Source organism: Tupaia chinensis, unplaced genomic scaffold (assembly GCF_000334495.1).
Source record: "Tupaia chinensis unplaced genomic scaffold, TupChi_1.0 Scaffold144899_1, whole genome shotgun sequence".
In the NCBI taxonomy this organism is placed as follows: domain Eukaryota; kingdom Metazoa; phylum Chordata; class Mammalia; order Scandentia; family Tupaiidae; genus Tupaia; species Tupaia belangeri.
In genome coordinates, this window is record NW_006204759.1 from 3,189,699 (window position 1) to 3,206,523 (window position 16,825).

General features: G+C 39.3%; 1 protein-coding gene across 1 annotated transcript; it reads right to left on the reverse strand.

Moving 5' to 3' along the window:
- Nucleotides 1-294: 294 nt before the first annotated feature.
- Nucleotides 295-1,280, reverse strand: LOC102492009 (olfactory receptor 1D5). The gene has a single exon (XM_014583825.1). The coding sequence runs from the start codon at nucleotides 1,231-1,233 to the stop codon at nucleotides 295-297; it is 939 nt and encodes a 312-aa protein (XP_014439311.1). The 5' UTR covers nucleotides 1,234-1,280.
- Nucleotides 1,281-16,825: the final 15,545 nt, after the last annotated feature.

Here is a 16,825-nt window from a genome sequence, read left to right on the forward strand (position 1 = left end):
GACACCTCCCAAAAGAGAAAACCCCTGAAAAAAAAAAAAAAAAAAAAAAAAAAGAAAGAAAACTTGATCTGGCAAATTTCTGGTAGTAATGTTAAGGTGACCAAGGGTGGTGAGATCTGGGAGACACTAGTTTCACACTGTGTCTTTTCTTTCTTTCTTTTTAAAATCACATATGTATTCATTCTGAGCAGAAGCTATTACCTAATTATTGTTGTATACTCCACAGGATAAGGCCATACTTATGGTGAAGGATATCCCCAGTCTCCCTTCAACACCATCTTTCTAAAACTATCTTCATTTCAACTTGTGAAATGGTTTCCCTAAAAGTCTTCCCAGAGCTCCATGCATGTCCTTGTTCCTCAGGCTGTAGATGAAGGGGTTCATCATGGGGGTCACCACAGCATACATCACTGTGGCTACTGAGTCTTTCATGGAGTAGGTTTGGAGGGGCTGCAGATATACCATACCAAGTGTCCCATAGAAGAGGGAGACCACACCCAAATGGGAAGCACAGGTAGAGAAGGCTTTGTACTTCTTAGAGGCTGAGGGTATTCTGAGGATGGCTCTGACTATGTGGACATAGGACATGATCATGAACCCTAAGGGAGTGAGAAAAATGAAGCATCCTGTGGCAACCAGCACTGTGTGAATGATCTGTGTGCTGGAACACACCAGCCTCAGCAGGACATACATCTCACAGAAGATGTAGTGGATTTTCCGTGACCCACAGAAAGTCATCTTGGTCATGAGGAGGGTGAGCAGGAGGCCATAGAGGATGGAGATGATCCAACACAAGATGAGGAGCAGGAAACAGAGGCCAGGACTCATGGCTGTAGTGTAGTGGAGGGGGCGGCAGATGGCCACATAGCGGTCATATGCCATCACTGCCAGGATGAAGTTGTCCAGGGTCACCAAGGAGATAAGGAAGTAGAGTTGTGTCAGACATCCTGCATAGGAGATGGCTTTGTTCTGAGACTGAAGGTTCACCAGCATCTTGGGCATTGTGTTGGTGACAAAAAAGAGGTCAGTGAAAGACAGGTTGGCCAGGAATAAGTACATGGGAGTGTGCAGGTGGGAGTCCGAGCTGATGGCTAGGATGATGAGCAAATTTCCCACCACCGTGACTAGGTACATGGACAGGAACATCCAAAACAGGATCTGCTGCTGCTCAGGATTTTCTGAGATCCCAAGGAGTAAGAACTCTGAGTCCCCACTCCGGTTATCTCCATTCATTCCCCAACTTTCTGCAACATTAGCATCAACAAAAATTTACTAAGTGTCCTCAATTGAATAGACATTAAAACTAGCAAAATTAACCAATATTTTTTTTCGCTATAGGGCGCGTGCGCTCGCCAGACAGACAGAGAGAGACAGAGAGACAGAAAGCGAGAAACCACCCCCCAGGGGGGATGGTCACTCCGCAATCCCTTCTCCATTCTCCTCTCAGGATCTTGGGCACGCATGCACACGCGCCCGGCGTGAGATCTAAGCCACCGGGTCCGGAACACGAACCACGGTCGACTACATGGGAATCCAGTGACATAGCCACTACGTTAACTGCTGGTTCCCCCAAATTAACCAATTTTTAGCATTAAAAATGTGCCAGACTAAAATTTTAAATGACAAAACAATGAAGTAATAATAAGCACAAAAAGAAAACATGGAATATTCCCATGCAACTTAATAACTCTAATGAATTTCTGATCTGGCATACCCAATATGATAGGAATCATATCTAATTCTTATTTTAAGTCTTGCCTTTTTAAATTTCTCTTGAAATAATGTTATGACATTATATAGGGTTTAAATGATATTTAATACAGGTATATGCATGATAAGAAATGGATATTGTCCAAATGGATAAACATATTGTGAAAAATTATGAAAAAATATTGGACAAAGAGGAGAAATAAAAATATTGGAAAGGAGAAAGAAAAATTATCATTAATTGCTGATATGATCTAAGAAAATCAAATGAAATGCCTTTAGAAGTCACAACATGAATAGACCCCAACTGATATTATCAATAAACCATTTAATGCAGTGCTTAAAACAGTGCTATCAGAGTGCTTCATTCAAGTCTGAGTGTGCTATCATGGCTAAAAAAACCAGGCCACTTGAATTTTGTAAGACTCAGCTTCTTGTGGAAAATGGGTTGGAGTGAGTAGAAAATTTTGTCATGAAGCGCTTAACACAAAGAGCTGGGATAAAGTGAGCACTCAATCAATAGTGTTTATCATAAACAATAACCAGAAATAATAAGGTCAAAATATACAGTAGTTCCCCTCCTCATTACCCATGGATGCCTGGTGCTGCAGATAGAACTATAGTTATAGATAGTACTATACAGCACTGTGTTAGTTTAACCTGATAACCAGGTAGGTTACTAAGTGACTAATGGGCATGACATGGCATGAACACACTGGACAAAGGGATTTGAATGATACTACATGAGATTTCACCACACTACTCCAATTGGTGCACAATTTAAAACTTACAAATGGTTTGTTTATTTTAGGAATTTTTTCATTTAATATGTTTGAAACAGAGTTTGAATCATGGGAAACTGAATTGTGAAAAGTGAAATTATGGATGGGGTTACTGTAATGTAAAACAATCCCACTTAATTGTTAGCAGACACATCTATATGAATTTATGATATTAATGAGAATCAAGTATGGTCTTTAAATTCTCAAAAGAGGCATGAAATAAACTTAAAAAATTTGCTATAGGGAATGTGTGCTCATCAGAGAAAGAAAGAGACGGAGAAAGAGAGAGAGAAAGTGAGAAAAGTACTCCTTCAGGGGAATGGCCGAGTCCCTTCTCTGTTTTCCTTTTTGGGATTTTGGACATGCATACTTATGCTTTCAAGCTGGTTCTGGGACTTTAATTGTGCAGTTGGCCATGTGGTATCCAGCTGCCTTAACCACCATGCCATTGGCTGACCCTAAACTTTAATAAACAGACATATTAAGATTCTCTTAAAAAAAAAGATTCTCTTTCTTTCCCTCTCTCTGATGAGTATATGTACCCTCTGACAACACAAATAAATAAAATTAAAAAGAAAAAAAAGCTACTTTAGAGAAAAAGGGATGTTTTATAATCATGAAAGAATCAATCCATTGGAAGATAAAACTATAAACACACATGTACCAAGGTGCTTAAAGCAAAAACTGGTAGAAATGAGGGGAGAACTAGCTAATTCAACAGTAATGGTTGGGTGGCCAAATATCCCAGTTTCAATAATGGGTAAAATCACTAGGCAGAAGATCAACAAGGAAATAAGTCTTGACCAACACTATAAGTGAAGTATTTCTAGCAGATATCTGTAGAACATACTGCCACCAAAGACAACAAGATTCTTTTCAACTGCCACTGAAACATTCTCCAGGGTAGACAATATGCTAGGCCATAAAAGAAACCTTGCATACACAGGGATACGGATGTCCAGGTCAGGAACTAGCGAGAAGAAGGGAAAAGAGAGGATGAGCTAGATTATCTCCATCAGGACTTAAGTGCTATGCAAGAGAAGGGCCTGGGGAGGAACTGCATTCCCTGGTCACATAGGGGATTCAAACAGGTTGCATGGTCCTGTGGGCTAAGTGATCCTTTCAAGTATTTAGTCAAAGGAGGTATTTGTTAAGGTCTCTTTTAAACTAATATGTGAAACTATAATGATGTGTTTGTCCTTTGGTTCTGAAGTGAGGAGGGGAGTACCCCATACTGCACACTCTAGAGATGTCTTATGTCTACAACTTCCAACATTTGGTATTTGTTACCCATGTAGTTCTCCTATGGTTCTGTACCATGAATGAACTCATTTATTTCTCACAGTACTTATGTACAGTTTAGATCTGATCTTCTAGGTAGTTCATTTACTTTCTGTTAGCCTGCCCCTGCAAGGAATGAGAAAACATGGACATTTGAGGCCATCGAAAGAGAGGCTTCTTGTCTCTTTAATAAACAAAGAGTTGAAATGAGAAAGGGGGACTCATGAGTCTCTTCTCTGAGACAATTCCAAAACTCTCTAAGTGACCTGAGAATGATAAATAGTTCCATGGATACTCCCTGCAGTGACCATTACCTTGAGCACATTTGTTTCTACCCTGGAGAGAAAGACCTTTCACCTCCTTAGAGATGGTCAGAAACTACTTTCTTCCTTGGAGTTCAGGACTTTTGGGACATCTGTCTGACTAGAGAGGGTTGGGCAGGTGACTGTATACCAAGGACATCCAGAGGAACTGATACCTCTTTTCTGTCCCTGAGGGTAATTGTCTCTCACACTTTCATGGGCAAGAGGGTCACCTGTGATGCTTCAACAAAAAGCTGATTTGCTTCTTCCCTGCCTTGAAGTACTGGTTCTGTTCCAACAACTAGCTCTGTTTTGGCAAACACCCTGTGGTTCTGATCTTACCCTTTGGGAAACACTGCTCTGAGTCTGTAAAAATCTGTAGGTTCTGAATTGTTGTGTGGTCAGATGGCCTTAGAAATACACCCCCCTGTGTAGTGTGTCTTGGCATACAGGGGAGTGAATGTGGAGTGTGTTTTAGAAAAGGGATACAAACTTGATGTTAGAAAACTGGGCTTTGGGCCAGCAGGTGGCAGGGTAGTTAAGGTGATGGATTCTACATGGCTGACTGCTTTCCTAGACCCAGCAGCTTGAAAAACATACCGAGTGCATGTGCATGTGCACTCAAAATACAGAGTAAAAAAGAAGGAAGAGAGGAAATTGTAGTGGGGGGTGATTTCTCACTTTCCCTCTCTCTTTCCTAATTTCTGTCTCTGTCTCTGGTGAGTGCATATGCTTTACAGCAAAAATCTTAAAAAAAAGAAAACCGGACTTTGGTATCTTCTCTGCTACTCCATAGCTGTGTGACCTTATGTAGGGCACACAACCTCCCTGAACCTCCTTTCTGCACCCAGGTGGGCTTTCCTGTAGGTTACGATAATCACATTTAGCAGGACATGTCACAGTATGCTGTAGGAATCTTCAGAGTATCCAAAAGACTAGAGGACTATTACCTTATTCACTTAGGGGTTAGAGTATAAAGATTTTACAAAGCATATGTGTATGTTTGTATGAGAGAAAAAAATGGAGAAGATAAGGAAGGGAGAAAAGAGTGAGAGAGCATGAGACTGAGACATCAGACCTTACCCACTGTTCTGCACTGCTGTCAGATTCACTGGTTCTGTTGCCTCCAGTTTCCTCCTATACAAGATGTAAATCCATTAAAGAGATAAAGGAATATAACTTGTTTTTTTTAATAGGACCTGCTAAAGGTGGGGAGATTTGTTGCCAGGGTCATCAATCCCTACAGAAGAAGAGACCGTTTTTGCCCTGATGAGCAGAGGGATCTGAAAATTAATGCTAGAATCCCAGGCTCATGAAGAAAGGGACTGAAGAAAGACTGAATCAGGCCTATTTATCTTTTTTTGGAGAACCTTTGTGGAAACAATCCCAGGAGATCTTCTTTAGAAGAACATTGTTAATTGCTTTAATGCTAATGTCTAGAAGCAAGGGTCTTGGGAAATGAATCTTGTTTACAAGGAGTAAACCAGCTTCTTATTGTGCAGCAATGATTGAAGATTTCCTAGGAGTAAGAGAAAGCCAGAAATAAGAAGGCTTCATATATATTGCAGCCTTGCCTTGAGTCATTAGTGGTCTGGAAAATCTCGAGCACTAATCTTGGATCATTCCTAGATTGCTAGTGATAAGTAAAAGCACTGAAAAAAAATCATATTTGGGAGATAATGATGTTTTGTTAAACCTCAAGTTATTTTTCTTAATAATTTTTCAAATACAATATTCATCACAGACCCAAAGATAAGGAGATACACAAGGAAATCAGATTCAAAAGCAAGAACCAACACATAGAAGTCATATATGGACTCCATATAATATAATTATCAGACTTAGACTGAAAAACAGTGATGTCTGGAGTTCAGGACCTTTGGGACATCTGTCTGACGAGAGAGGGTCGGGCAGGTGATTATATACCAAGGACATTTGGAGGAACTGATATCTCTGTTTTCTATCCGTGAGGGTAATTGTCTCTCACACTTTAGTGAGCAAGAGGATCACAGTTCCTAACACTGTGTTAGAAAATAAAATAAAGCCTGAAAAATTTGTCAAAATTTTAGCAAACCGAGCAGTTGTGAAGAAGTTATGAGAACTCAGGTCAAAACACATTACTGGCAGCCCAGAAGTCCTTACATTCCCTTCTAGTCACTGGTCTTGAAAACATAATCACTACCTTGACTCGTAATAATATAAATTAGTTTTATCCAATTTTGTACTTTATGAAAATAGAAACACACACTGTTTTTTGTGTGTGTACTCCTTTTACTCAACATTATGTATATGAAATTCAGCCGATTTTTTATATGGGGTTATGTGTTATTCATATTCATTGCTTTATAACATTGTCTCATGTGAATAAACCATTAAAAAAATCTGTTCAACCATCATAGGGCATTAGTAGTCACAGTTTTTTTTTTCTGTTATGAGCAGTGCAGATACATATTTTTTTTTTTTTAAACTCCTGAGGTGAAGATTCTGGATCCTAGTACAGGCCTATGCATAGTTTAGTCTGTACTGCTGAACAATTTTCCAAAGGACTTAAATCAATTTTTCCTTCCTCCAGTACTCTTCCGTTGCTTCAAATTTTACCGACATAGTTTGTAACCTCTCAGTTCTTTTTATTTAAGTTATTTTGATATAGTGGTAGCTCTTGGTGGTTTTAATTTTCATTTCCATGATGAATACTGTTAGGCACCTTTTCATATGGCTATTGCTATCTATTATCTATCTATTTATCTTTTTTATTTATCTATTTTTGCTAAAGGGTGTGTGCTTGCTGAAGAGACATAGAGACAGAGAGAGAAAATGAGAAAGCACTCCCCAGAGGGGATGGCCAGGCCATAGACCCTTCTCTTCCATTTTCCTCTTGAGATTTTGAGCACTATATGCACACACTCCTTGTACATTTTCTAAGCTGCTGAGTCTGGGACTTGAACTGCGCAGTCAGTCATTTAAAATCCAGCTGCCTTAACCCCTGTGCTTTCAGTTGGCCCTCTGTCTGTCTTCTGTTCTATTGTGTAAATGATCTATTCAGATCTTTTCCCTGTTTTCCTGTTGTGTTATTTCTCTTTTTTACATTGATTTGTACATCTTTACACATTTTGGCTATGAGTCCTTTGTCAAATATTTGTGGGAGGAATATCTTTTCCAAATCTGTAGGTTGGTTTCTATTCAGTTGATGGTATATCTTGAGAAAGAGATTTTATAGTAATTATTTTAAAAATAATTAAAAGAGGGGACCAGCAGATGACGTGGTGGTTAAGGTACTGGACACTCCCATATGGCTGACCACGGTTTGAGTCCCAGACCTCCTGGTGGCTTGCTTTCTCACTTTCTCTCTCTCTCTCTGTGTGTGAGTGTATGCGAGTGTCTGTGTGTGTGTGTGTCTGGTCAAATTAAAATAAATGAACGAATAAATAAAACAAATTAAAAAAAATTAAAAGAAACTTTTACTAATCTTTGCCAGTTGTTCACCTCTGTTTTCCTCTAAATGTTTTACCATTCACATATGCTTGTTATGTTTCCATCTTCATTTTTCCTGAGAGATTTTCTAATTTTCTTCTTTGAATCAGTGGTTGTTCAGGAGTGTGTTATTTAATTTCCACATAAATTTGAATTTTCCTTTTATTATTGATGTCCAGTTTAATTTCATTATAGTTGTAAAAAGATACTTGGAATGACTTCAACATTCTTAAAATTGTTAAGAATTTTTAAAAAATCTGGCATGTGATCTCTCAGCGAATGTTCCATGTGAGTTTGAGAAGAATGTGTACTGAATGTGTACTCCTGCTGTTGTGTAGAATGTTCCATATATGACTGTTCAACATTTAGTTGACAGTGTTGCTCAGGTCTGGTTTGATTCCTTATTGATTTTCTCTTCAGATCATTAATCCTCTTTTGAAACTAGGATATTGAAATGTCCTAGTAGTTTTGAGTTAATTCGATTTATTCCTTCAGTTCTGTCAGTTTTGTTTTCTCTCTATAGGTGCTCTGATTTTTGTTGTATATAGTTATAATTTCTATGTGTTTCTGTGAAATTGATACTGTTTTCATTATGTAATGACCTAGTTTGTCTCCTGTGACAATTTTTAAGTAAAAATCTATTTCATCTGATGTAAGTATAGCCGCTCAGCTCTTTTTTCCCCCTCCTTTCTTCTTCTGCTCTCTTGGTTAGCATTTGCATGGCTTTTTTCATTCCTTCACTTAAGTGTGCCCTTAAATCTAAAGTATTTGTTTTGTGGACAGCATACAGTTGGATCATGTTTTAAAAATCTGCTCAGCTTTATGTTTAAGTATTTAACCCATTTCAAGCTAATGCTTTTAAATAGTAAGAGATAGGAGTTGAAGATAGAAGGATTTCATTCTTTTGAAAATGGATATTCAGTTTTATCAGTATCATTTATTGAAAATACTATCTTTTCTCCACTAGAAAACTTGATACCTTTCTCAAAATTCAGTTAACTTCATGTTGTTGAATTATTTCTGTATTGTCTATTCATTTTCATTGTTCTATGTGAAAGTTTTGTACCTTTTTTTTTTTTTTTGGTTGTTGTTATTATAGCTTTGTAATCTTTGGGTTGTTAGGTTTGATTTGGGAATGGCGGTGGAGTCACAGGCGGCAAAGACGAAAATACCAGAGTCAGGCCATGGGGTTTAGTAAAACCAATAAAATTTATTCTGCAAAAGCTCTCAGGTGAGGTCCCTCGGCCTGTTCAGAGGCCCAGGGAGTCACGCCCAGGGTGGGTGCTGCTTGTTCTTAAACGACTGTTGTCCAATAGGTGGTCACCACGGGTCCTTGTCTGGCCAATGAAGTTCGCTGTTTCTGTTCAGCTTTGGTGGGCATGCCAAATGCTGAAGGGGGGAAATACCGTTAGTGATGGTGGGCCAGATGCGGTAAACAGGAAAATTCTGCCGCTGGGAATGTTTCTGCCATGTTTCTTTTTCCTTCCCCCCGACCTTACATGGGTCATCAGAAAAGTCATGCATTTTTGCGTAGAAAAACATAGAAAATATGTCCTGACTTTTTCGATGATCCAGTATTTTGAAATTGGGTAGTGAGATGCCTGCATCTTTATTCTTTTTATGTGTATTGCTTTGGTGATACAGAGTTTTTATTGTTTCCAAACAAACTTTTTAATTTTTAAAAAAAGTTCTGTGAAGAATAATCACTTGCATTTTGATAATAATTAGGAATTATAGAACAATTTGGGTAGTACCGACTCTTTTAAAATTTTATGATTTCTTATTTACATTTAATCAGTGTACATCTTTATAATATACAATATAGTTTTTCAAAGCATACATGTGGTAAGTGACAATCAAATTAAGAATATTATCATACATATCATTGTCAACAGAGAACTTTACATTCTTGTGTCTGTTAACTATTTTTTCCCTGAGCCCCTCCCACCCACCTCCTACTATTCACTACCCTCTCATCTGTAGTCTCTGGCATTAATACTTGAATATTTGGCTTCCCTACTATTATATCTTTGAATCTTTCTATTTTTGCTATAGAGTGCAGATATTTGACATACTGAGGAGGGATAACAATGTTTGTCTTTCATAGTCTGGCTTTTAAAAAAATGGTTTTTGACTTAGAGTGTGCATGCTAGTGTGGGGGGGTGGACAGAGAGAAAGTGAGAAATCACCCCTCAGGCATGACTATGCCACAATCCCTTCTCCTCCATTCTCCTCCTGGGATCTTGGGCATGCACGCACATGTACCCTGCATGATTTTCAAGCCACCAGGTCTGGGACTTGAACCACAGTCAGTTATGTGGGAGTCCAGTGACATAACTGCTGTGCCATCTGCTGGCCCCAGTCTTACTTGTTTTGCTTAGCATTGAATCTTCTATATTCATTTACTTTGTATTAATGAAACACTCATGTTTTAACTATATTGATTCTCCCAATCCATAAACAAGGAGTGTTTTTTTCTATTATTTTTATTCAGTTCTTTCTATAGGTTTTATTTTAGAGGTCTTTCATCTTTTGGTTAAATTTGTTCCTACGTATTTTTTATTTTTCTGTGGCTCTTGTAAATGAAATAAATTTCTTTGTTCTGTCTCAGTCTGTGCATTGTTAGTGTACAAAAATGCTATAGCTTTTGTATGTTGATTTCATATCCTGGAACTTTGCTGAATTCATTGATTACACTTATGAATTTCTTGATGGATTCTGTATATTTAAGGTCAAACTATAAAACTTTTTGAGGAAATCATAGGGGAATCCTCCAAAATATTGAATTAGGCAATGATTTCCTAAATAAGACTTCTAAAGCATAAATAACAACACCAAAAATAGACAAGTGGAATTGCATCAAGCTAAAAGGCTTCTACACAACAAAACAATCAACAGATAAAGAGACAACCCACGGAATGGGCAAAAATATGTGCACATTTGTACTCATGATAAGGAATTGATAACCAGAATATAAAAAGAACTCAAACAATTGAACAGCAAGAAATCAATTTTTCAATTAAAAAAATGGACAATCAACCTGAATAGGCAACTTAAAATTATTTACTATTATTTATTATTATTATTAATTTAAAAATAATTATCCACTTTATTTACTGTTTTTTAATTTCACTAGAGAGAGACAGAGAGAGAAAGGGAAAGTAAGAAAGCAAGCCACCAGGTCCAGGACTCGAACTGTGGTCAGCCATGTGGGAGTCCAGTGCCCTTAACCACCATGCTACTTGCTGTCCCCTATTTTAAATTTTTTTTAGAGAGAGTTTTGCTATAGGGTGTGTGTGCTTGCTGGAGAGACAGAGACAGAGAGACAGAAAGTGAGAAATGACTGCCCGGGAGGATGGCCATACCACAATCCCTTTTTCTCCATTTTCCTCTTGGGATCTTGGGCATGCATGCACACACATCTGGCCTAAGTTTTAGGTTGCCAAGTCTGGGACTCAAACTGTAGTCAACTACATGGGAGTCTAGCAATGTAACCGTATTCCATCTTGTGATCCCAAGGATTTATTTGTTTGTTTGTTTGTTTGTTGGGATTTTCAAGTTGCCAGATCTGGGACTAGAATTGCAGTCAGCCACGTGGGAATCCAGCACTTTAACCACTACCCCACTTGCTGGCCCTCCTCTGAATAGATAACTTTAAAAACAAGATCTATAAGTGATTAAAAGGCATATGAAAGGAACACCTGGTGGCATGATGATAAGGTGACTGGATCCCACATGGCCAACTGTGGGGTTTGAATCCAAGATCCGGCAGCTTAAAAACATTCCAGGTGTGAGTGCATTTGTGCTCCAACTGCCGAAAGGGAGGAGAGATGGAGAAGAAGGTATTGCAACATGACCATGCCCCATGGGGGGAGCTTTTGCATTTTCTATCTCTCTTCATTGAGCATACACACCCTCTGGTGGAAAAAAAAAAGTGTAAGAAAAATGTTCAATTTCTCTCTCTCTTTTTACATTTTAAAATTTTCTATAGGATACATGTGCTCACTAAAGAGAGAGAGAGAGAAAAAGATAAAGTGAGAAAGCACTTCTTGGGGAGAGTTGACCATGCTTCAGTCCCTTCTCCTCCATCTTTCTCTCAATATGTTGGACACACAAGCACATGCACCTAGCATGTTTTTCAAGCTGTTGAGTCAGGGACTCAAACTACACAGTTGGCTGTATGGAATCCAGTTATCTTAACCACCACACTGCCTGGCTGGCCCTCAATATCTCTTATCAGAAGGGAAATTCAGATAAAATCCAAATGAGGTAACACCCAACCTCAGTCAGGTTGTCTATTATTAAAAAAAAATCGGGACCAGTAGATGGTGTAATGGTTGAGTTGCTGGACTCCCATGTAGTTGACCACAGCTTGAGTCCTAGATCCAGTGACTTAAAACTCATGTCAGGCACATGTGGGTGCATGCCCAAAGTTCCAAGAGGAGACTGGAGGAGAAGGGACTGCTGCATGGCCATGTCCCCTGGGGGGTGATTTCCCACTTTCTGACTCTGTCTCTGTCTCTCAGGTGAGCACATGCACCCTATAGCAAAATCTCTCTCTAAAAAACCAAAACAAAACAAAGAATAACAAGTGCTGGCAAGGTTGCAGAACAAGGGGAACCTTTATACATTATTAATGTGAATGTAAAATGGTACATCCCCTCTGGAAAACAGTATGACAGTGACTAAAAAAATCTAAAAATAGAACTATCTTTTGATCCTGTAGTCGCAGTATCTGGTATATACTTAAAGGACAGGAACTCAATGTGCCAAAGACATTTATCCATATTCATTGCATTCATATTTATTGCAGCATTATTCACAATTGCTGAGACTTGGAATGAACCTAAGCTCCCAACAACCAATGAATGGATAAAGAAAATGTGACACATGTACACAATGGCATACTACTCAGCCTAAAGTAATAATGAATTCTTCCTCTTGTCATTTGAGACAAAGTAGATGAATATAGAAGATATGCTAAGTAGAAGAAATCATACTATGAAAGACAAATATTCTGTGTCCTCACTTCATAAATACTGGGTTTTCACTCATTAGCATAGGCTGAAGAACTTTAACGTAAAAGCAGGGAGGGTAATAGTAGATGCTAGAAGGTGCATGGTGGGAGGGTTCGGTAGAAATCCATTAACAGACTTAAGAATGCATGTAAATAAATGGAATAGGTTAATGAACAGTGTACCATGGTAAATTCAAAATATCCTTAAAAAAAAAAACAAAAAACAAACTCAGTAGACTGAATCTTCAATGCACACAGCATAATGTAATGTTAAATGTTGAAGATGGTGAATATGTTTATATCCTTGATTTGATTATTATGCACTGTGTCTATACTTTAAGAAATTATACTGAGGGACCAGCAGTTAGCGTAATGGCTATGTCACTGGACTCCCATGTAGTCGACTGAGGTTTGAGTCTCAGACCCGGTGGCTTAAACTCACGCTGGGTGCGTGTGCATGTGTGCCTAAGATCCTGAGAGGAGAATGGAGGAGAAGGGATTGCGGTGTGGCCATCCCCACTGGGGAATGATTTCTCGCTTTCTATCTCTCTGTCTCTCTGGTGAGCACACCTGCCCTATTGCAAAAACCTCTCAAAAAAAAAATTATACTGAACCTCACAAAGAGGTACAATGATTACATATAAGAAATTACAATTACAAAAATGAAAAAAAATCTCAGTAATTTTCTATATAGTTTTAAACAATATGTTTTCTTTATTTATGATAGGGTACATGGGTGCACAGTGTGTGTGAGAGAAAGAAAGAGAAATGAGCACCTTCCACAGGATCTGGTCTCAACATGTTCCCCTTCCTCCAGTTCTCCTGCCTGTTGGATCTTGGGTGCTTATGCACATATCCAGCATGTTTCAGGCTGGCTGGGCTTGGGATTTAAATTGTGGTTTTCTTGTGAGCTTGGGCTTTTTGTGAGCAGCACATTACTGCTGTGCTGCAGAACTGGCCTACTCTGCATATTTTTAATAGTGAGTTTAATCTATTTATATTTAAAGTAATTATTGACAGGTAAAGACTTCCTATTGTCAATTTGGTTATTATGTCCTATTTGTTTTGTCATTAGTTTGGTTCTTTTTTTTTCTTTGCTGTATTATTTTGTAACTTGATTTACTTTATTTAGTTTTTTCAAGAGGTTTTTGATGTAGGGTGCATGTGCTCGCCAGAAAGACATAAAGCGAGAAATCACCTCCCCCCCAGAGGGGATGGTCATGCCGCAATCCCTTCTCTTCCATTCTCCTCTCGGGATCTTGGGCACACACGCACACATGCCTGGCATGAATTTAAGCCACTGGGTCTGGGACTCGAACCACACTCGACTACATGGGAGTCCAGTGACATAGCCATTACGCCAATTGCTGGTCCCATCTTGATTTACTTTTATAGTCACATACTGTCCTTTTTTCCCCTCTATTTTTTGCTGCTATGATAGGCATTTTCTTGCAGTTACCACATGACTTGAATAAAAATTCTTAAATTTAACAGTCTCTTATAAACTGATAATTTTGGTCAGATAGGACAGCTTTATACTCCCACACTCTGTGTGGTTCTGGATGGGAACTAGCAATGACACAGGACAGGCAGAGCTTGCTGTCATTTATATCACTTGCTGGGGCTGATGCCTGCTTGACTCCAGTTTTCAGTAAGACCACTGGCTGGGTTCTGCAACAAGGCAGAACTACTAGCTGGTCGTTGCAATTACTTCTGATTGGGCCAGGGTGAAGGGTGTCTTCTCTGGTCAGGTAGTACCACTAATTGAGTTCTGTAATTGGTCTGAGCTTCTGGTTGTGTCCCAAGGTTAGGTAGAATTTCTTCTAGGATGGTCAGGATCAGTTGCTATGCTCAGAAGAAATGCATAGTTGAATTTTGTTTCCCTGCTTGGGCAGAGCCTTTGAGTAGACTTTGAGGCTTAGATGAGCCACATTTTGAATGCCTGGATGGAGCAAGTCTAGCCCCTGTGCTTTGCCTAAAGGTTCTGCAATTTGTATTTCATTCCCTGGGGGATGTTCTGGGATAGGCTTTGAGGCTGAGTTGAACTTCTGGTTGCAGAACTGGGTGGTGCAAGTATAACCTCTGTAGTTTGTTATGGTTTGTGTCTCCCTCCCTGGGGAGGGTCTTGGGGTGGATTTTGAAGTTTGAATGCCTGACTGGTACAAGTCTAGCTATTGTCCTTTGCTAAAATACTTTTGTGATAGGTGTTTCCTTCCTTGGGTGGGACCTTGGAATGGAGCCTGATCATTTGGGGACTTAAGCCAGATTAATTTTGCACTGCACTTCTAAAAGCAACCATCTCAGATTTGCAGGTGGGCTATGTAGTTGGTCTCTCTGATTGGGAGCCTCCTCAAACCAGAACACAGAGCTACTACTAAGATCTGAGCACTAATAACAATACCTCTTTCTGTGTTTCTGTATGACCACAGGCAGTCTAGCCATGCCATTACTCCTTGTGTTCCCCATGAGGTGAAAATGAATGGACTTTTCAAGGGGCTCATCAGAATGCTGGGAAAGCCAACTGTCCATCTTGTTTCCTTTTCCCACTGTAGATGCTATGACCTAGAGGATTCTTCTCTTCACGGTGCCAACTTGGAGGAAGATGGGAATGATGTGGTTAAAATTAGACCATTTCTCTTACCCGTCTAAAGCAGTTTTTATTTCTTTCTGTGGTTCATACAGGTTTCTGAGGTTTATTTGCAAGTTTTGAGGTCTACAATGATGTGTTCTTGTCTACTATTTAAACCTTCTGCATGTATGTGGAGGGAGAGAGAAGTCTTGGATGTCCTATTCTGCCAATCCATTGACCTATTTTTCCCAGTTATTTCATTTATTTGTTAGTTTGCTTGCTTGTTTACTTGTTTGACAGTGGGTGTATGCACTTGCGAGAGAGAGAGAGAGAGAGAGAGAGACAGACAGATAGACAGACAGACAGACTGGGCGGAGGAGGGAAGAAGGGAGGGAGAGAGAGAGAGAACTCCAATAGGGCATGGTCATAATTTTGGGTACATACGCACATGTGCCTAGTATATTTTTCAAGTCCCCAGGATTGGATTTCAAGCTGCTGTCAATCATGAATAGGATGTGACTTGCAGAGTACAACGCTTTATCCCTGAGCTACTGGGCTGCCCTCCTACTCTGCCATTATTTTAAAAATAAGCTTTTGCCCTTTCTCTTTTCCTTCTGAAACTTCCATAATATGTATATTGATTTTCTTGATGGTGTCCCTTAAATCTCACAGGCTTTCTTCATTCTTTCACTTTTTGCTCTTCTGAGTAGATCATTTCAAATGACCTTTTTTTTTGTAGCTTATTCTTTCTTCGGCTTGATCAAGTCTGCTGTTGATGCTCTACACTTTTTTCAGCTCAGTCACTCACTGGATTTTTCCATTCCAGAATTAGTTTGGGTCTTGCTTATGGTTTCTGTTTGTTCAAGTTTACATTTTATTCATATATTGGTTTCCTAATTTTGTTTAATTGTTTTTCTGTGTTCTCTTGTAGATCTCTGAAATTTTTTTTATGGTGACTGACTTTTTTGTTAGGTGGTTTGTAGTTCTCTGTTTCTTTGGGAAATGGAGATTTATTTTATTCCTTTCATATTGTTATGCTCCTTGATTCTTCTTGATCTTTATAGCCTTGCACTGATGTTTGCACATTCGAAGAAACATTTGCCTCTTCCAGTCATTACTTTGAAAGGAAACATTCTTCACCAGTCAAACCAGCCTGAGATTCTGGGGAGGCCAGTTGGCAGAGTCTGTGGGTGGATAGGCCTAGTGCTCGGGGATGTGGTTGGGTGGCTAGCTACTGGAGAACATGGGCAGACCCACTTCCTAGCCATGTGCTAGATGTTGAAATCTGCATACAGATCTTTTTTTCTTTTTAAAGATTTTTGCAACAAAAAGTGACAGAAAGAGACAGTGAGAGGGGAAGTGAGAAATTGCCCTGTGGGAGGATGGCCACTCTGCAATCCCTTCTCCTCCATTCTCCTCCTGGGATTTTAGGCATTCATGCACACATGCTGGTGTGATTTTTTTTAAGCCACCAGGTCTGGGACTTGAACCATGATCAGACATGTAGGAGTCCAGTGTTTAACCGCATGCCACTTGCTGGCCTCTATATTCATTGCGAGAGCTCCTGTGCACTTTCCTGTGTTTTTGGTTCTTAGCCTCTCTCAGATGTTGAGCCATGTTGATTCTCTCAGAGTTTTGGTGAGACATGACAGATGTGGTCTTCTTGGGTAGCATCCTAAAAGGTTGGGGAAGTTGA